This window comes from Phyllopteryx taeniolatus, chromosome 13 (assembly GCF_024500385.1).
Source record: "Phyllopteryx taeniolatus isolate TA_2022b chromosome 13, UOR_Ptae_1.2, whole genome shotgun sequence".
NCBI lineage: Eukaryota > Metazoa > Chordata > Actinopteri > Syngnathiformes > Syngnathidae > Phyllopteryx > Phyllopteryx taeniolatus.
The window spans coordinates 21,231,728-21,251,442 of record NC_084514.1 but is presented as its reverse complement, the minus strand read 5'-3'; the positions used below and the strand labels follow the sequence as shown (position 1 = coordinate 21,251,442).

Below are 19,715 nucleotides of genomic sequence, written 5' to 3'. Positions count from 1 at the left end.
AATGGGATTCAAATTAAACTGTCAAGCATTTCAGAAAAGAATTATCATTAAACAAAATATAGCCATAAATAAATGAGTGATGGTTGTTGTTCATTCATATTTAAAAAAAAACCATAAACAATATTTCACAAATTCTGCCAGGCTATGTAAACTTAAGAGCACAAACGCACATAGAGTATATGCAGTCATACATACCCCTGTCATATTGGAATGAAAGTGTAGGCTACACCTTTTTCATAACCTCTCGGTGGCGGTGACATTGGAAGTGTACAGATTTTTCATAACCGCTAGATGATGGCAAACATTTATAAAATGTGAAAGCTTTTTCACTTTCCCCTATACCTATGTATAATGCGCACTATTGACTTTTGACAATTTTTGGGGGGCGAAATGCGCATTATACACGAGAAATTACGATACCTGCATTTTAGGATTACACTTCAGCTGGGCCATGTTTATACCATCAGTTGATTGGTCCACACCAAGATAGACATTCTGCTTTTCCCAGGTTATCCAGAAGCTATCCTGCAACATCATTTGCAAGTACAGTTCCAATCGGTGAAGAGTTGGTGTGTCGGAGAGAGGCACTTTTTTCATGGCTTAAGTGACAAGCCAGTTTTAGCTTAGTTTTATTGTCAAGAATCACTTCATCAATGGAAGGAAACGTGGAGTTGTTTAATGTTTCCGACTCGTAAACGCTCTCTTCTGTCTGGTTCGCGTCCATGCTACACGCATGGATGCTATTTTAAGTCTGTCTAGTTTCCCAAAGTTTGTAGCGAATAGTGATGTACTCTATTGTTAGTGCCCTATGCTTGTTTGGATTCGGCGCAGACTAGTGGATCCTTTGTGCACATGTGCAGCAGCTATTTCTGGCAGGTCCACTTGGACAAACCTGTTATCATATGCATTTTGGTATCGCCGTTTTTAAATTGATCACAACAAACACATGCATTACAACACGTTACATCACATTCAAATTGTGTTGTGGTTAATGAGATGCCTCATTGTCGCTCACTTGTGCTATCTGGTGACGCATATTAGATATTTCTTCTAAAAGTAAAATTCATCTTCATCAAAACCACCATGCTTTTGTTTCGTCTGAATGACATAGTATGCCTCAAAATCACTCATACAATTTAACCCGCTAGTGAGAGAGGTAGTTTTACCGGCCACTGCTGAAATCTAGCCGCAAATGGCTAGTTGGCGGGTTTTAACGTAAAGCCCTGGTTAAATGCAGGACATCATTGTATGTGAGTGTGAGTGCAAGCAACATGGAACATCACAAAGCTGAAAGTTGCAGGGAAGCACATGGTAACATAAACATTCACACTGTGCATGGTTCTTATCCAGGAGGAGTAATAAAATGTGTAACAAGTGCTATATAAGACACCAGAATTTAATTAAAAGCAATTAACCAGACATGTAGTAAGACAGACTAGCAGAGGCACACTCAGCCCTGAGGACAGGATTAAGGCTCATTCTATTTTACGCAACTAATTCCCATCTTAATTCAGACACTACACGTAAAATGTCAGTATGTCCATGAGTACCCATGTGGAAAATGGCCAAATAGGAACTTAAATTTAAGGTTTCATAGCGTGATATTTCAGTGTCTGATATCATTTGAAATGGGTGAGAGGCAAGTTGAACTTAGATTTACATACACAGCAAAAAGCATCGATTGAAATCAGAATTTTTAACATATTTCTCGACCCCCAATAACCAAGCGAATACCTCAGTAGTGTCAAGAGTACTGTGTTCACCAATGTGACGTGCTGCTAGATTTATTAAAGGTTTACACATGCAAAAATGGGCGCAAACGTGATTGCACACACAAACAGATGACTAACTAACAAACTTAGTGACTGACTGACTTACTTACTTTCTTACCTTCTATTTGTTTTTAGGCTTATATTTTGAATTTAGCAGTTGTAGTGTGTTGGCTGTGCATTGGCAGCGTGTTACTACTGTAATGCAGCATATAAACAGATATTGACAATCTTTTGGGGGGCTGGCTTGATCGCAGTAACGTGGAAACGGACAACGAACTGGGCGCAACTGTGATTGTATCTGCCGATTGCCACGCAGTGAATGACTATATCCAAATAGATACATTTTCAGGTAGCTCTGTGGTTGGATTGTATGTGTGAGTGTACGCTGCAAACAAACATATTACTGAGTTACAGTAAGTAAATGGATCGCTTGGATCATTTTGGGGAACCCAGCAACCGCATAATAATAATAATAATAATAATATCCATCCATCCATCTTCTTCCGCTTATCTTAGGTTGGCTCGCGGGGGCAGTAGCTTTAGCAGGGATGCCCAGACTTCCCTCTCCCCAGCCACTTTATCCAGCTCTTCCAAGGGGTTCCCGAGGCGTTCCCAGGCCAGCCGTGAGACGTAGTCTCTCCAGTATGTCCTGGGTCGTCCCCGGGGTCTCCTCCAGGTGGGACGTGCCCGGAACACCTCACCAGGGAGGCATCTGAATCAGATACCCCAGCCACCTCATCTGGCTCCTCTCAATGTGGACGAGCAGCGGCTCTACTCTGAGCCCCTCCCGGATGAGCAAGCTTCTCACCCTATCTCTAAAGGAGAGCCCGGACATCCTGCTGAGTAAACTCATTTCAGCCACTTGTATCCGCCATCTTGTTGTTTCGGTCGCGACTCACACCTCCTGACTATAGGTGAGAGTAGGAACGTAGATCGACCGGTAAATTGAGGTTTGACTTTCGGCTTAGCTCCTTCTTTACCACAACGGACCGATACAAAAGCCGCTTCACTGCAGACGCTGCACCGATCCGCCTGTCGATCACCTGTTCCATTTTTCCCTCACTTGTGATCAAGACCCCAAGATACTTGAACTCCACTTGGGGCAGGATCACATCCCCGACTTGGAGAGGGCACGCCACCCTTTTCCGACTGAGAACCATGGTCTCAGATTTGGAAGTGCTGATGTTCATCCCAGCCACTTCACACTCGGCTGCGAACCGTTCCAGTGAGAGTTGGAGATCACGGCTTGATGAAGCCAACAGAACCACATCATCTGCAAAAAGCAGGCCACCAAACCGGACCCCCTCTACCTAGAAATTTTGTCCATAAAAGTTATGAACAAAATCGGTGACAAAGGGCAGCCTTGGCGGAGTCCAACCCTCACCGGAAACGAGTCCGACTTACTGCCGGCAATGCGGCCCAAACTCTGGCATCGGTCGTACAGGGAACTCCCATGCACCCTCGAGGACCCTGCCAAGGGTGTAGAGCTGGTCCACTGTTCCACGGCCAGGATGAAATCCACACTGCTCCTCCTGAATCTGAGATTCAGCTTGCCGACGGACCCTCCTCTCAAGCACCCCTGTATATATATATGGCCAGACAATTGTTATTTATCATTTACAAATAATCTTTTTTTTCACCTATGTCAGCAATGTATAGTGACAGACAGGACAATTAAAGGCACCTAATTCCATTCACTGGCAGAAGGTACAATAAACTTCCATCCACCTGTTGCCATTCATACAAAATGAGTCCCTGCAAGTATATCTGCTTTATGTTCAATTAAACAGACACATTTTACATATTGAGTAAGTCAATTTGTGAGTAAATTGAGGTGAAATCGCCATGACTTCAGTATTCATACTCTTTGTAAGATTTGAGTTTGGTGGTGTGCCGTGATATTTTCTGAATTTAAAATGGGTGCCGTGGCTCCGAAAAGGTCGGGAAACACTGTATTCTACTGTATATATCACTGTGCTGTAACTACACACGACTGCTGTTGTTGTGCCTGTCTTCATTTATTTCTCCATTCCATTGGATTGTCTCCTATTGCCACATTGATCCTAGCTGCTTGCCGAATGCACTTTTAGTTTGGATAGACACACAGTCAGTTGTGTTTGTAAAACCATTGAATACTGGGGTTTATTGTGCCACAGTGTCAATCTCATAGTTACAATAGTGTCACAAATATGGATTTGGTGCTGTATCTGAGGTACAGGTTAACATAATGCAATGTATTGCATATGGACAGATAGCGTTGTGAGCTCATCTCACAAACGGTGGAGAGCTGTTGAGCAATATATGCTATTGTATACAAAATGGAATGAATGAATAACTGCAGCGAAGGACGTTGGTGCTGCAGAGCGTCATGGAGGGAATGAGTCATTTGGTCAGTGATGTTTTTTCCTCACTGACTCAAACATCTCCAACATCAGACCTGTGCTGAGGAACAGTAGGAGTATAAAATACTCACGCATCCAGCTTCACTGCATTGTGTTTCTTGTCTCTTCAATTTGTCCAAACAATTCTGTTCATATGGAACAGCCAAAAATAACTAAAACTGCTATAATACAGTTTAATCCACCTATAGTTGGCAATTTCACTATGTAAAGAAGTACTGTAATTGGACAATTGTACAATCTAGATGGGAAATTAATTTTACAAAGGGGTCAGTTAAATGATTGTCCAGCACCACGGCAATATGCTAAGTCAATTGTGTTCCATCCAGGCATCCATTTTCGGTACCGCTTATCCTCACTCGGGTCGCAGGTGAGGTGGAGCCAATCCTTATTGACAGAACAAATGATGGTGGCTGAAATACAGTTCTTGCATAATGGGAAAAATAAATGTGCATAACGTTAAAGACATAAACGGCTTCATAAAAATCGTGTGAGTTGCACAATTTACATGCTGCACTTCAAACTCTGCAGGTACAAGTGCATACGTGATCCTAACTACTCATTCAATCATTACAGTCTTGTCTTAATACAATCGAAGTGATGAGAGACATGCAATAGTTATGACACTTTCAAGTTCATACATACTCTGTCTCGATTAGGGTTTTCAAAGGCAAGGCAAAAAATGTGGAGGACCCAAGTGCAGGGAAGCAGGGAGGCAAGGCAGGAGTCTAAAAAAATACATTTAATCTCCAAAAATGGAGAAAGCAAACTAAACTAAGTCCCACAACAGATAACCAAAGCAACAAAGAAACACTTGAATAAACCTAAAACTGGAAACAAAACATGACTGGTAACTGAGACGCAGCTCACAGATCCCTCTGCTGTATTGCAACAACATAATGCGGCTGTCTCCAGTTGGCCAACGTGCAGTCTTATTTGCTTTGTACATTTATTTCAGTCGTGACCGAAAGAACAAGATCCCAGATACAAGCGGCCGAAATGAGTTTCCTCCGCAGGGTGTCCGGGCTCTCCCTCAGAGAGAGGGTGAGAAGCTCGGTCAACCGGGGGGATCTCAGAGTAGAGCTGCTGCGCCTCCGCATCGAGAGGAGCCAGATGAGGTGGCTGGGGCATCTGATGCGGATGCCTCACGGACGCCTACCTGGTGAGGTGTTCCGGGCACGTCCCACCGGGAGGAGACCCAGGGGACGACCCAGGACACCCTGGAGAGACTACGTCCTTTGGCTGGCTTGGGAATGCCTCGGGATCCGCCCGGAAGAGCTGGATGAAGTGGCTGCCCCCGCGAACCGACCTCAGATAAGCGGTAGAAAATGGATGGATGGATGGATTTATTTTTGTATACGGATTATAACCCGGTGGACGACCGGTTAGCACATCTGCCTCACAGTTCTGAGGACCCGGGTTGAACTCCGGCCTCGCCTATGTGGAGTTTACATGTTCTCCCCGTGCGGGTTTTCTCCGGGTACTCCGGTTTCCTCCCACATCCCAAAAACATGCATTAATTGCCCGTTGGTGTGAATGTGAGTGCGAGTGGTTGTTGGTTTCTATGTGCCCTGCGATTGGCTGGCGACCAGTTCAGGGTGTAGCCCGCCTCTCGCCCAGTCAGCGGGGATAGGCTCCAGTACGCCCAGCCCTCGTGAGAATAAGTGGGTCGGAAAATGGATGGATGGATTATAACCCTTCATGAGGGAAATCAACGTATTCTGGTGTATATTCTTTGTTGCACAGCATACAGTGAACCAGATCACACACATGCAGACATACAAGGAGCGATTTTAAAGTGAAGGGATGCGCAAACAGTGATGCACTTCTTCAGCTATGGTTACGGTTATGGGATCAGTGCCTCGCTCAAGGAAACCTCGACAGTTTCCAACAAACAGACTTGCGTCTTTCCTCCAACGAGTTGCTTTCATTTTTTTGTCAGCAGTGTGACTCTCCGGTTCCACGTCCTTACAGATGAACTATTGCTGGCCCACATGGCAATGACACATTTTCCCATGTGTTTGGAAGGTTTTGTTAATGTTGCATGAAACCAAGGTTGAACTTTTGGGCCATAACTCCAAAAGGTATTTTTGGCGCATCAGCAAAAGAACACCATACCTACAGTGAAGCATGGTAGTACTATTTGCAGCATCATGCTTTGGGGCAGTTTTTTCCCCCCTTTCTGTTGGACCTGGGGCCTTAGACAAGGTAGAGGGAATCCAGTATATGCGCAACCTCCTTCTGCAATCGGCAAAACAGGTCAAAGCACTTCCTCCCAGTTCAGGTAAATGGCGAAGGGAGAACTTCTACAGTGTCTTTTTTTGTCATATCGTATTTGTATAAATAAATGATATAAATGTAATTACCTTTTGTCCAAAGACACCAGCCATAAAGAAAACAACATTTTAGAAAGTTTGCCTTCAAACAATTATGTAATCAAACCATGTCATACCAGTCATTAGCATATACAGAAAGTCTGGTAACCGGTTTTCTGGGTTTGGTCATGTGACATTCCGCATATAGTGGAACAGTTTGAAATAGTAGTCAGTGTCAGCAGAAAACCTTCAGGCGTCTGTTAGTAAGCACACACACAAAAAAAGTGTCAATGGAATAGCACAGGTTATAGGTCACATTATTGATGGAAAATGTTTTGAAATTAAACTGTTTAATTTTTCTGTATCACAAAGACATGGCGTTTGATCATGGGTGCCTTGACTTTTCATATTCACTGTAAGTGCCTTGCATTATAGTTGGGAGATTCAAAAATTGTATTGTATGAATTGTATTGCTTGTTGGAAGTTTACTTTTCCACTTTTGTCAACAACAGAATTTAAGTCACACTGTTACTGTTGTGTATTATTAGCAGTGACTAACTTATTTTACTGTTGTATCACTTTTAACATTGTACTTCAAACATAGCCTGTAAAGTGCAATAATGTTTTATCATTGCAGCTATTTCACTGTGGAACAGATTCCATCCATCCATTCATTTCCAAAACGCTTGCCCTCATTTTGGTCATGGGCTAGCTGAATGTACAAAACTGACTTTGTCATGTTATAAATGAGAAGTTGTGCCCATACATACAGTAACTGGTACTGATATATTTGGTCTTTAACTAAATTCTACATTAATACATATGTACATAATTTAGTCCTTTTAAATGTAGTTTCCATGTACTCTGGCTGCATATATTCATCAGTCTACTGTCTTGTCATTTCAAAACAGAAAGGACATTTCAATGTCCAGTATAACAGGTTTCAGGTTTGAAAGTCTAAAGGGAACAGTTGTGCCCAAGTAGAGCCAATTAAAACAGACACGTGCACAACGCTGTGTAATGCAGGCAGCTCATGGGAGAAATTCATGGCTGTGCATGGTAGGGTCCTTGGCTTTTCTACTATACTGTGAGCTGATTAACCGTTGGGTTGACATTCAGTAGTTAGGCTATATAGACAGTACTAGGAAATTACACAGGGGTGGGGTACAGGGAGTTTTGATCAATAATGAAAACCACAGAATGTGCTCTGTGTTTGTTTTTCACTGCATGATTGTGTTGTGTGATGGCGCTGTCTTCAGGGATCCTTATACATGCAAACTTAAGTGGCTAGGCTTTAATGTCGTTTCAAGATACTTGATTAGGGCCACAGGGTAGGATAACTGTCTGATTGTCACCTCCTTTTCTGTAATCTGGGTGAACAAATCCTGCCATTGATCTTTACACCACTGCAAGCAGAATAAGCACTGAGTAGACCCTGGGGAAATTCATCAGTTGACTGGAGAACAGAACTCATAAAGCAATAAGCTCCTCTCGTGACTGTGGCTCAGATCATGTACTCACAAGGGTGTAATATAATATCGTTGGTACTCATAGCTGTTATTGTTACTTGTGCTAAAGTTCCCTTTGTATGGCTTCTCTTTCTATTGATTAACTGAAATTCCCTCGATAACCTCACGCTGTATTGCTGTCAGGATTCATGTTTTCCTTTGAAATGGGAACCAACTCGATCAAATAGTATTGAGACCTTTATTGATATTTGAGATATTAAAATGAAAATGAAATAATTAGACTACAAGGCAAAACTACCCCAAGTAACAAAGACTCTACAACCATGGTAGACATCCTTGGAAATGTTTGTGTATCCTTCACCTGATTGATACCTTTGAACAGTAAGATCCCAGTAATGTTGTGGAAGCTCTCGAGAAAAATGTCACAAAAAAAACCTATTAGAATAGCCCAACATTATTTGAGGTGAATCAGAGGAACTTTAAATGGTGGCAGGTGTGTGCTGCCTCCCATTTAACATGACTTTGAATGCGGTTAATTCTGAACACAGCCACATGAGGCTGTGCAGCTACATCACAGTTGTGTTTCAATGCCGTCTGTTTTTTTGTTTTTTATAAATTGAGTTGTACAGGCCACATTGTTGCAAAAATGTTTTTAACAGATTTATCTAGGTAACATTTGTTATATCACAAAAACATGGCATTCTATACTTTTTACATCCACTGTATCATTTGGTGTATGCGTCAGTGGGCTGTCAGTAAAAATAATTGAAATGTAAACATGAAATTGATGAGTTGCAGAACATTGGAAATAGGCAATATGAAACATTTGGTGATATGTTGTGTTGTTTCATAATTCACACTGATGTTCAGTCGATTTTAAAGGTTGCTACCAGAACCCTGTCACTTAAACAAGGACCTAAACAGTCTTCCGACAGCCATTTGGAGCTCTAGCAGTACTCGGTGTGCCTGCTGGCTTGAAGAGCACCGCATCTTCTGATGGAATTTGTATATTCAAATTACATTTTTGAAGCAGCTGACGTAGAAATGAACCAAGATGTGAAGCTATGTTCTCAAAACTAAACTTTTCTTTCCAAGTTGTGTATACGCTGACATTTTAAAGGATTATAAAATGATGGTCAGGGGGTGGGTGGAGCTTGAGCTAATGGCTAATGCTAATCTGGTTGTAGCCTTTAATGAGAACCCTGGCAGCATATTTAAATGCCTGCAAGACAATCAAAGTGTCAGTAACTCTCAATTTGCAATACTATTATATATGACAATTTGCAAAGAAAAATAATTTAATTGCAAACAATTGCAAAATTCCTGTTTTAATTATATTAACACAAAAGAATATCAGTCATGAAATATTTAGACTAAGAAGATTGATTACATGGAGGGCAAAAAAGAAGCATAAAACCATCCTACCAATTAATATGCAGGCTAGAATAAATTAAAGGGTTTCATTTCTTACAGAATTACAGCAAACTATCATGCTGTAAAAGAAAATGGCAGAAAAATATACATTTTTGCATTCAATGATTGACTGCAATTAAAAAAAAAGTTTTTTTTCCTTATTCATCAAGACTCTAAATAGCAACCTCTAGTAATACCACTCAATGGATACATTTACATGGCCATCAATAACCTGACATACATAGGAATCAATTTCTTATTTAGTGTTCATATCAGTTGCTATTTTTGCTAAACTATTCCAATTACAAGTGTTGTCCATGTGTTTGTTTCGTGTTATGGAAGATACAAATTCAATTACTTATGTGGTCTAAAGCTTGGGCAGGCTATGGAAACATTTGGCATGTAGTCTTGGACTGCATTCCGCAGTCTTTGCAGCGAAGTAAACACCAACAACAGATACGACCAGAAGTTGAAAAAGGTGCTTCTCAAACAACAAATCTGTTCTTGGTGGTGGATCCACTTTTGGTTGCTGTGTCAGAGTGAGATTGGTAGCCAATAGTCATCTTCAAGGGGAGCCCCAAGCGCTCCTTGTAAACTCTCCTGTTGACAGGGAAAAAATAGATTAGAAGGATGACAGCGGGTATTTGTACAGACAAATATGAACACTTCTGCTGATTCAGAGGAAGTTCCTCACCCTATGTGTGTTATAGCATCACGGTTTTCATAGTCTGATGTCCAGATACCAATTTTATCTCCCTTTGTGCGGATGTTGACCACAGCGCCACAAACTTCGTCGCTGTAGTCGTCAAAGGCCTCTCCAATTAAGCACAGGAGCTGGAAAAGTGAGGTCAAGGAATAGTTACATAATGGGATGGCCACACTATGATGGGATGGCCACACTATGAAAGTGGCACTGTTGATATATTGTCTCCTATTCATCTTTTAATGTCAAACCCAAATGTTTTCGGCCTACATCCAAAATAAAGCAATTGACTTCGCTGCACCAATATTGAAATGTCTATTGTTATGTGTACCAAACAAAATTTCATGATTTGTAATCTTTTCTTAAGACGTTAATAACATTTCTGGATATATAGTGGACCCCCGCATACTCGCAGTTCGGCACCCGTGGATTCACCTAGTCGACGATTTTTACATTGGTATGTTTTATGTTGTTGTAATACACCACAAGGATTTGTGATCTGAAGTGCCAAGATGTTCTCCTCATTTTGCATTAACACAGTAGCAGACAGGAAAATGAATGGTGTTATTTTAGAAATATGAAATATATATGAATTTGTAAAAGTGTTAGAACAATTGCATGTCTTTACTATTACAGTGAATGTATAAACAATGTGAATGTAATGGGTTTAATGAGTAGTTAGGATCATTTATGCACCTGTGTCTGCAGACAACTTCTACAACTCGTGGTTACTATGATGCGGTTTGTCGTCACCATTATGCAATAGGTGTATTTTAGTGGGCCACCATCATTTGCTCTGTCAATGGGTTCGAGAAAAAAAGCTTTTAGAAGCTTGCTCCCTCCCAAATCAAAAATCCCAACGTATTCCCTCCCTTACAAAGAACCTCATGTTCCCACTCCCGAACCGTTCTATGGGGATCTACGTTCCTGTGGCCAGTTTTTATTGGACTGCTCACTAGTCTTCAACCTGCAGCCGCTGAGTTGTCCCACCAATAAATCTAAAATAGTTTTCGTCATTAATTTCCTGCGCGGAAGAGCTACTAGGTGGGCTACAGCTTTGTGGCATAGTTCCTCACCGGTGTTAGCATCCTTTGATTTGAACTTCGAACTCAACAAGGTTTTTGACCACCCCGTTAAGGGCAGGGAAGCCACTCGGCGCCTCCTAGCCCTCACTTAGGGCTCTAGTTCCGTAGCTTCATATTCTATTGATTTTAGGATTCTCGCTGGTGAGTGTGGGTGGGATGAAGCCGCTTGAAAAGGGTCTTTTCATTAAGGGATTGCTGAGCAGCTCAAGGATGAACTAACAGCTAGGGATGAGCCCACCTCACTAGAGGAATGAATCTCTTTATTAAATTAGATAAAAGGTTGTGTGAAAGAGTTACGAGAGAGAGAGCGAGAGAGAGAGAGAGAGAGAGAGAGAGAGAGAGAGAGAGAGAGAGGGAGGGGTCAGAACGCGCAGTGTAGCACCTTCTGCGAGCACAGCCCTCCGGCAACCCCTGGCGCCTCCTCATCACCCCTCACTGGACTGGAGGAGCCCATGCAACTTGGCAAGACCCGTCGAGATCCTCTGGAGCGTCAGCGCCGCATCTGTCAACGGCGTTGCATTTATTGTGGGAGGCCAGGCCGCTTAAATCGCCTCCTGCCAACTGAAGCCAAAAGACGGGGCTCCCCACGAAGCGAGAGCGCAGTAGTGCGCCAGATCAAATTCTCCCCCAGCTCTCCCTCTCGCATGACCGTTTCTTCTTGCATCCTTGGAGTCGACTGCAATACCCCTGTCACCCCCCCCATCGACTCCGGAGCTGACAATAACTTTATTCACGAGGGCTTGGCGTATCAGCTCCGGCTACACCTCGAACCCCTCCCGTTCCCCATGAAAGTTACTGCCCTGGACGGGTGTCTCATATCACCAGTGACTCGGCAGGCAGCACCTCCAATTCCTCAAACAACAATTCTGGTGGACCAGCCTGGCAAAAGACACCCGGTAGTTCGTCCTAGCCTGCTCCGTCTGTGCCCAGGGAAATGCCTCGCATCATCCACCAGCTGGTCTGCTGCGCCCCTTGCCCCCCGCCCCTGGTCCCACATTGCTTTGGACTTTGTTACCGGCCTTCCCCCCTCTGAAGGTAACACTGTCATTCTTACTGTCATAGATCGTTTCTCTCAGTGTGTCCACTACGTGGCCCTTCCCAAGCTACCTTCTGCTCTTGACACCGCTAAGCTTCTCATTATCCATGTGTTCTAACTTCACGGAATACTCATAGACATTGTCTCGGACCGAGGTCCCCAGTTCTCCTCCCAGGTCTGGAAAGAGTTCTGAAAGGAGCTGGGAGCATGCCACAGGTATGTTTACCTTCATGGCATGCTATGGTTTACAACCCCCCCTGTTTAAGGAGCCGGAGCTTCCGGTTGCGGTTCCTTCATTGAGGGAGCACCTGCAGCGGATCCAAACGATTTGGAAGGACGTCAGGGCAGCCCTCACTCGTTCGGCCAAAAAAAAACAAGCTGTTGGCTGATCTTCATCGCTCCCCTCCACCTGTATACAAGGTGGGTCAGATGGTTTGGCTCTCCTCCCGTGACCTCCCTCTCCAAACAGAATCACGTAAGCTCACGCCACGCTTCATAGGACCTTTCCCGGTTACCAAAGTTATCAATCCCACCTCTGTACAGTTATAGTTAACCCAGTCCCTCAGGATGCATCCCACGTTTCATGTATCTCTGCTCAAGCCTGTCTCCACCATTGCTCTTAGCTCTCCAGCCGTACGCCCTCCACACCCCATGTCATCGACAACCATCGTGCCTTCACTGTATCACGCATCCTGGATGTGTGGCCCCGTGGAAGGGGGTTTCAGTTCCTTGTGGACTGGGAGGGTTATGGTCCGGCGCAACGTTCCTCGATCTCTCACAAGTTCATCTTGGATGACTCCCTCATTAGGGATTTTTATGCGGTCCACGCTGGAAAGCCTGGAAGGACACCACGGGGTGTCCGTTGAGGTGGAGGCACTGTTATCACCAATACCCTGAATCTCCTTTGCGGAGCGTGGGCGGCACTTTGTTCCTTTTTCTCCCCCCCTTCCATCTCCAGCACTGATCACCTCCTCGCCTCCGCACCTGGGTTCAATCAGCACTCATCACTACCTGCATTTGAGCCTGGCAGTTCCCGTGTTCCACCGCCAAAATATTCGCGCACCTCCGTGGTACATCGGCAGACTCTTTTTGATCAAACTCTTGCTTGTGAAAAAAAATTACTTGGTTCCTTGCGTATGTACTTCTCTTGTGTTCTCCGTGTCTCCTGCCTCAACCACGCCACCAAGCTCCCTCACCTGCTCACGCTCCCACCTCCACCACGCTCCCTGCTCGTACGGACCACCATCATGCCGTGGAATTCTAGACCTCGCGCGATCCGCAATAAAACCCTTACCAACTGCCTCCTCCGTCTCAGTCTACTTTTGGGTCAAGTCCAATACCGTTTGATTACAAACCGTGACAGTAACCCTGCTTTTACTGTTGCACTAAAATACAATTTAGCTGATATCGTGTCTATTAAAGTCTTCCACCATTGTATAGAACGGTGTAAAAAAGTGTTTGTCCCCTTCCTGATTTCTTATTTTTATTTTGCGTGTTTACAAAAGTTAAATGTTTCCCATCATCAAAGAAATTTAAATATTAGTCAAAGACAACAAGTAAACACAAAATGCAGTTTTTAAATGTTTTTTTATTCTTAAGGGAGAAAAAAAATCCAAACCTACATAGGCCTGTGTGAAAAAGTGATTGTTCGCTTAACCTAATAACCTAACAGCTCTGGACCATCACACTACCCCCACCATAATTTACTGTTGGTATTGTGTTCTTTTGTCTGAAATGTTGTGCTACTTTTACACCCGATGTAATGGGACACACACCTTCCAAAAAATTCAACTTTTGTCTCGTCAGACCACAGAGTATTTTTCCAAAAGTCTTTGGGATCGAGGCAAGTGAGGCCTGCAGTTCTTTCAATGTTGTTGTGGAGTCTTTTGTGACCTCTTGGATGAGTCTTTGCTGTGCTCTTGGGGTAATTTTGGTCGGCCAGCCACTCCTAGGAAGGTTTACCACTTTTCTATGTTTTCGCCATTTGTGGATAATGGCTCTCATTGTGTTACACTGGAGTCCCAAAGCTTTAGAAAAGGCTTACAACATTTTCCCTACTGACAGATCTCAATTACTTTCTTTCTCATTTGTTCCTGAATTTCTTTAGATCTCAGCAGGTCCTCTAACTTTTGAGGATCTTTTTGTCTACTTCACTTTGTCAGGCAGGTCCTACTGAAGTGATTTCTTGATTGACAGCAGATGTGGCAGTATCAGGCCTGGCTGTGGCTAGATAAAATGCAGGTATGATAAACCACTGTTATGTTTTAACAGCATGAGCAAGCACTTTCTCACACAGGGCCATCCATGTAGGTTAGGATCTTTTCTCTCTCTTAATAATAAAAACCTTCACTTAAAAGATGCATTTTGTGTTTACTTGTGTTGTCTTTGACTAATATTTCAATTAGCTTTATGATGGAAAACATTTAAGTGTGACAAATGTGGAAAATCAGGAAGGGGGGGGGGGAAACACTTTTTCACACCAGCATACATCTGTTCAAAAAAAACAACAGCTGGTTGGTTGTTTAGACTAACTTAACTTACTGCAAGTAATTAAATCTTATTTCATTTATTAGGGTCCGAGCAGCAACCGCTGCATGGGACCTATTGTAATCGTAACTGAAATTGTATTTCTACAGGCAAAAAAATATTTAGGCCATGATTATTGTTGTGCTGTAGGTTTATCCAGCATGCCCGCGACCCTAGTGAGGAGAGGCGGCTCAGAAAATGGATGGATGGATATTTATTTATTTTACAGAAAGTAATATTTGTGTAATTATTGTTGAGCGGCAGGTGTTTGATCATTTAAGATACTACATTTTGATGTTATTTATTTGAACTTAATGTGCTAAACATTTACTAATCCAAGACTCAAAATATTTTTTTTTCTTTCAAGAGCGGTTTTGCTAATCATTTCCTCATTTGAGGAGTAACTTTCAAATTTTGAGGAGCAATTTCCTTGCAGGTTTATCGCATAGGGCCCTGAAGCAGAGTTTTTATTAAACAATAAAAATACTACATTATAATGGGGGAATTGAATGTAGGGCTGCAACTATTGAATATTTTAGTACTCGAGTATCCTCCGAAACTCTCTTCTGTTTGGGTACATAACCCATTTTTCCCGTTATTCCTCTCTGACCTCATTTGCCACATTTTTCACCTACATGACTCAAAGTGTACCAACTTACAGATCAGATGGTAGTATTCTGGCCATATGTCACATATGGACAAAACTGAGCAAAACTTTTAAGTAACGTCATTGTGGGGAAAGTTATTTTTCTTCGTGAACTAGATAAAGAAATAATAATAATAATAATAAAAAAAATAACTACTTCAGTTCATAATTTAAAATTTTTAACCTAGTTCACCGTTCCAAAAGTGAACTAGTTCATAGTTATTTTTTTTTCTTCTCTCAATATGTTGCTGATGGGCTACAATGAGGAATTAAAACAAAAATGGGGCTTTTGTCCTTAATGTGAAAACAAAAACACACAACACAGTATGACAGGTACAATGGTATAAGGATATGATAACTTGACATTCTTTGCAGCTCTGGCTGACTATTAATAAAATATTTGATACGATCTATTCTCGTATTACAAAACAAATTCCATTTTATGACAGTCTGATCGTACAGGGTTTTATCTAAATCCTTCTGTTATTTTTTTCCCCCTATTACTAAATTTTTAACAATTATGTACTGTGTTACAAAAGAACAATCACTCCCATTTACGCAATGTTCCTGAATGCACTTCGCACACTGACCAGCTGCCATGTAAATATAAATGGCGGCAGTGGCCGCAATGAATCGGTTGCCAAAGATGGTGTTTATGATAAACGAAGACGCCGAGTATGACAGCTGAACCCCGGCTAAACACACTGCATACAAGCCTTCATGTGTCGGAGGACAGCCAACATCCATGAGCCTTCATAAGGAAAAGCCCTGACATATGAAGGTTCGTATACAGCGGCTGAAATAAGTATTTAACACGTCACCATTTTTCTCACTTCCAATGGTGGTATTTACCTGAAGATTTCACCAGATGTTGGGCACAACCCAAGTAATCCATGCATTCAAAGCGAGTAGAACAAATAAGAAATTAAGTTGTGTGAAAGATGTGCAGTCTGACAAACTATCCTATTAGTTGCTGTTTGATCTCAAAATGACCGCTATGAAAAGGTCATTAAAACATCAATGCTTGTAGTAGAGAAGAATTTTGTACAGCACTGTATGTAATATAATATAACAAACCATAATCCATAGCGCAAACTTACAGTTTCTAACCAGAATCGGTCCAGGTCTAATCTTCTCTGCTGCTTGTTGAGTGTGATCAGCCAGCGTCCTCCGCGCTTGTTCCTCTCATCCTCCCACATGGGCTCAATACCATCCTACAGCAACAGTTCACATTATTTATACTCATAGTTTAACACTGAACTCAAATTTCAACACAAACTGTCAAAAAAGTTGACGAGTGGCATAACAAGCAGCATCTCTTTTCAACATGTTATACATCTGATTCAGGGGGGTTTGAATACTAATCCAGTCTAAAGATTTTTACGCAAAAAGAACATTTCTAGAGTTACAATGTCTTTACTTACACTCAACATTAAGCTATTAATTACTGGTTCGTAAAAACCTTGAAAATGTAAAAAAACAACAACAACAAAAATCATAATTAAGGTTGCAACAACAAATCAATGAAATCAATAATTAAAAGAGTTGGCAACGAATTTCATTATTGATTCGTTGTGTCGCACGATTATTACATCAGTCACCCGCTCAGTTGATGTGTTGCACACACAGAGCAGCGGATTCTGCAGCGGACCCAGAGTGCTCTCAAAACCAATGAATATGCTGAATTCAGATGATGTCAGCACAGCTGGTTAATGATTGGATCCTGATAAACCAATAACCCTAACCTCTTTATTTTTTATATAGTTTGTACATAATGCTCTTTTAGTCTATAAAGTCAAAGACTTCCTTGAACGTTTGATTGGAGAGTTATCTGAACTTGACTCCTCAAATTCAGAAAATGAGGAGCATGATGAGATAAAAGTTAAGTTTTGAGTGTTACTTTTTTAAGTATGGTTTGATCAATTTAATGTTTTATATGTAAGATCTAGATGTTTATATTTCATCAATTTAATGTTTTATATGTAAGACCAGGAGTGAGAATGTGATTATTTTGTCACTAGATTCACAAGAGAGCTTGTGGTTAGGGTAAGGGCACACAAAATCTCAATGTGGTAGATGAGACTGAGGAGGCAGACAATGTGGTGACAAACGATGGGGGGGGGGGGAAAAAATTAAAAAACACTATTTTTAGCACATATTGTATACACACCTATGTTTATGTGTTGTTGGTCCATAACCTATTAAAAAAGCTATAAAGTTATTGGACATCAACATTTAATTGTTTTTAAATCACAATTTTTTACTTTAAGAGCTCTGGGATGGTCATGCACCAACTTGTTTGTGCATTTTTCTGCACTGCCAATTTTAAAATTATGTACCATTTTTTCAATGAAGGGATGATTTAAAAAAAATCAGATTCTTCAATTAATTAAAAGAATAAATAAATAAATTCAGCCGACTAATTGAGTACTAGAACAATCACTAGTTGCAGTCTTAAATCATAATTTAAGCACTCAACAGGTAAAACCTTATACTTGGCTGAAGAGATTATCAAGATCATGATACACATTTGATCATTTCTATGGTTCAAGTTTTCTGTGATCTAACTTAAAAGTAAACTTAAACACATTACAAACATTCATAGTATGACGTCATGCAGGATATGTGTACTGTATATGAACGATCAAACAAACCTTAAAAAGGGAGTAATCACAGCCTGACATGAGATTGCTTGACAACTGGATATGGTTGTACAGACTGGGAAGAAAGGGCATAGTCGTAAAAGAAGCTTATTTTAATTAGAAGTTCAGTAGCGCTCATCTACTCTCTTTTACTTAAGAGATTTAATGCGACTTACGCCCAGAAATCTTCGACTGTGTCAAATTTAGAGATGAGTCGCAGGTTCGCCTGCCATGTTTTGCTCTTGTCATTCTTGAAGAACCACAGCGACCATCTGTTGGGGTGAAAATCGAAAAATTAATTTGCATAAATGTAAGGAAGAGCCTGATTAGAAAAGGAGGTGCATAAGAGTCAAAGAAAGGCACTGAGCTCAACATAAAGGAAGTTAGAATGCAATTGGATGCTGCCAGTACTGTTCAGTAAATTATCTGCTGTGATTTGTAGTCCAATTAATTCTGACATTGTGGGCCTTGATAGACTATGCCAGAGCTGATTAGGATTTTTTAATATTTGTATTTTTTAAATATATTATCAATGGGTTGCTAAGATCCTTAAGTTGGTGTTAAATTACACGTTCACAAACAAATTGCACACGCTGTTGGTGGGCATATTGCGAGTGATGTACTGCACTGTACTCAGATTGGGGCGCACTATTTTGAAAGACGGTTTGCGCTTTAGGTAGTGTGATGGTTTTCTACATGGAAAATCTGTGAGAACAGCAGAAGCGCAAAATGAATTTGGAATTGATTGAATTACAAGTGCTACGAGGAGAGGCAGCCAAACACATATTACTGCATTACAGAAAAGGAATCTGATTAGAACCAGAAGAAAAGCTATATGGAAGAGATAGTCAATGCAGTGGGTAAAACAAGAACACCAAAAGAGATTAAGATGATGGGATACAGTGGGTATGGAAAGTATTCCGACCCCCTTAAATTTTTCACTCTTTGTTATATTGCATTCATGTACACACATCACCCCATATTGACAGAAAAAAAACTGAATTGTGGAAATGTTTGCAGATTAAACAAGAAAAACTGAAATATCGCACAGCCATAAGTATTCAGACCCTTTGCTGTGACACTCATATTTAACCTTCATTGGAGTCCAGCTGTGTTTGATTATACTGATCGGACTTCATTAGGAAAGCCACACACCTGTCTATATAAGTAAGACCTTACAGCTCGCAGTGCATGTCAGAGCAAATGAGAATCATGAGGTCAAAGGAATTGCCTGAAGAGCTCAGAGACAGAATTTTGGCACGACACAGATCTGGCCAAGGTTACAAAAAGACTTCTGCTGCACTTAAGGTTCCTAAGAGCACAGTGGCCTCCATAATCCTTTAATGGAATATTTTGGGACGACCAGAACCCTTCCGAGAGCTGGCCGTCTGGCCCAACCGAGCAATCTGGGGAGATGAGCTTTTGTGAGAGAGGTAAAGAAGAACCTAAAGACCACTGTGGCTGAGCTCCAGAGATGCAGTCGGGAGATGGGAGAAAGTTCTAGAAAGTCAACCATCACTGCAGCCCTCCACCAGTCAGGGGTTTATGGCAGAGTGGCCCGATGGAAGCCTCTCCTCAGTGCAAGATACATGAAAGCCCACATAGAGTTTGCTAAAAAAACACCTGAAGGACTCCCAAGAGGGTGAGAAATAAGATTCACTGGTCTGATGAGACCAAGATAGAACATTTTGGCCTTAATTCTAAGCGGG

At 41.7% G+C, this 19,715-nt stretch overlaps 1 protein-coding gene across 1 annotated transcript in view; it reads right to left on the bottom strand.

Moving 5' to 3' along the window:
* Positions 1-9,267: 9,267 nt before the first annotated feature.
* Positions 9,268-19,715, bottom strand: part of eif4eb (eukaryotic translation initiation factor 4eb) — a 17,429-nt gene continuing 6,981 nt past the window's right edge. The window contains exons 3-7 of the mRNA XM_061793762.1: positions 18,183-18,278; positions 18,019-18,082; positions 16,465-16,578; positions 10,063-10,202; positions 9,268-9,968 (exon numbers count right to left, since the gene is read on the bottom strand). Of these exons, the coding sequence (XP_061649746.1) occupies positions 9,854-9,968; positions 10,063-10,202; positions 16,465-16,578; positions 18,019-18,082; positions 18,183-18,278 (529 nt within the window). The 3' untranslated portion in view covers positions 9,268-9,853. The remainder of the gene's footprint in view (positions 9,969-10,062; positions 10,203-16,464; positions 16,579-18,018; positions 18,083-18,182; positions 18,279-19,715) is intronic.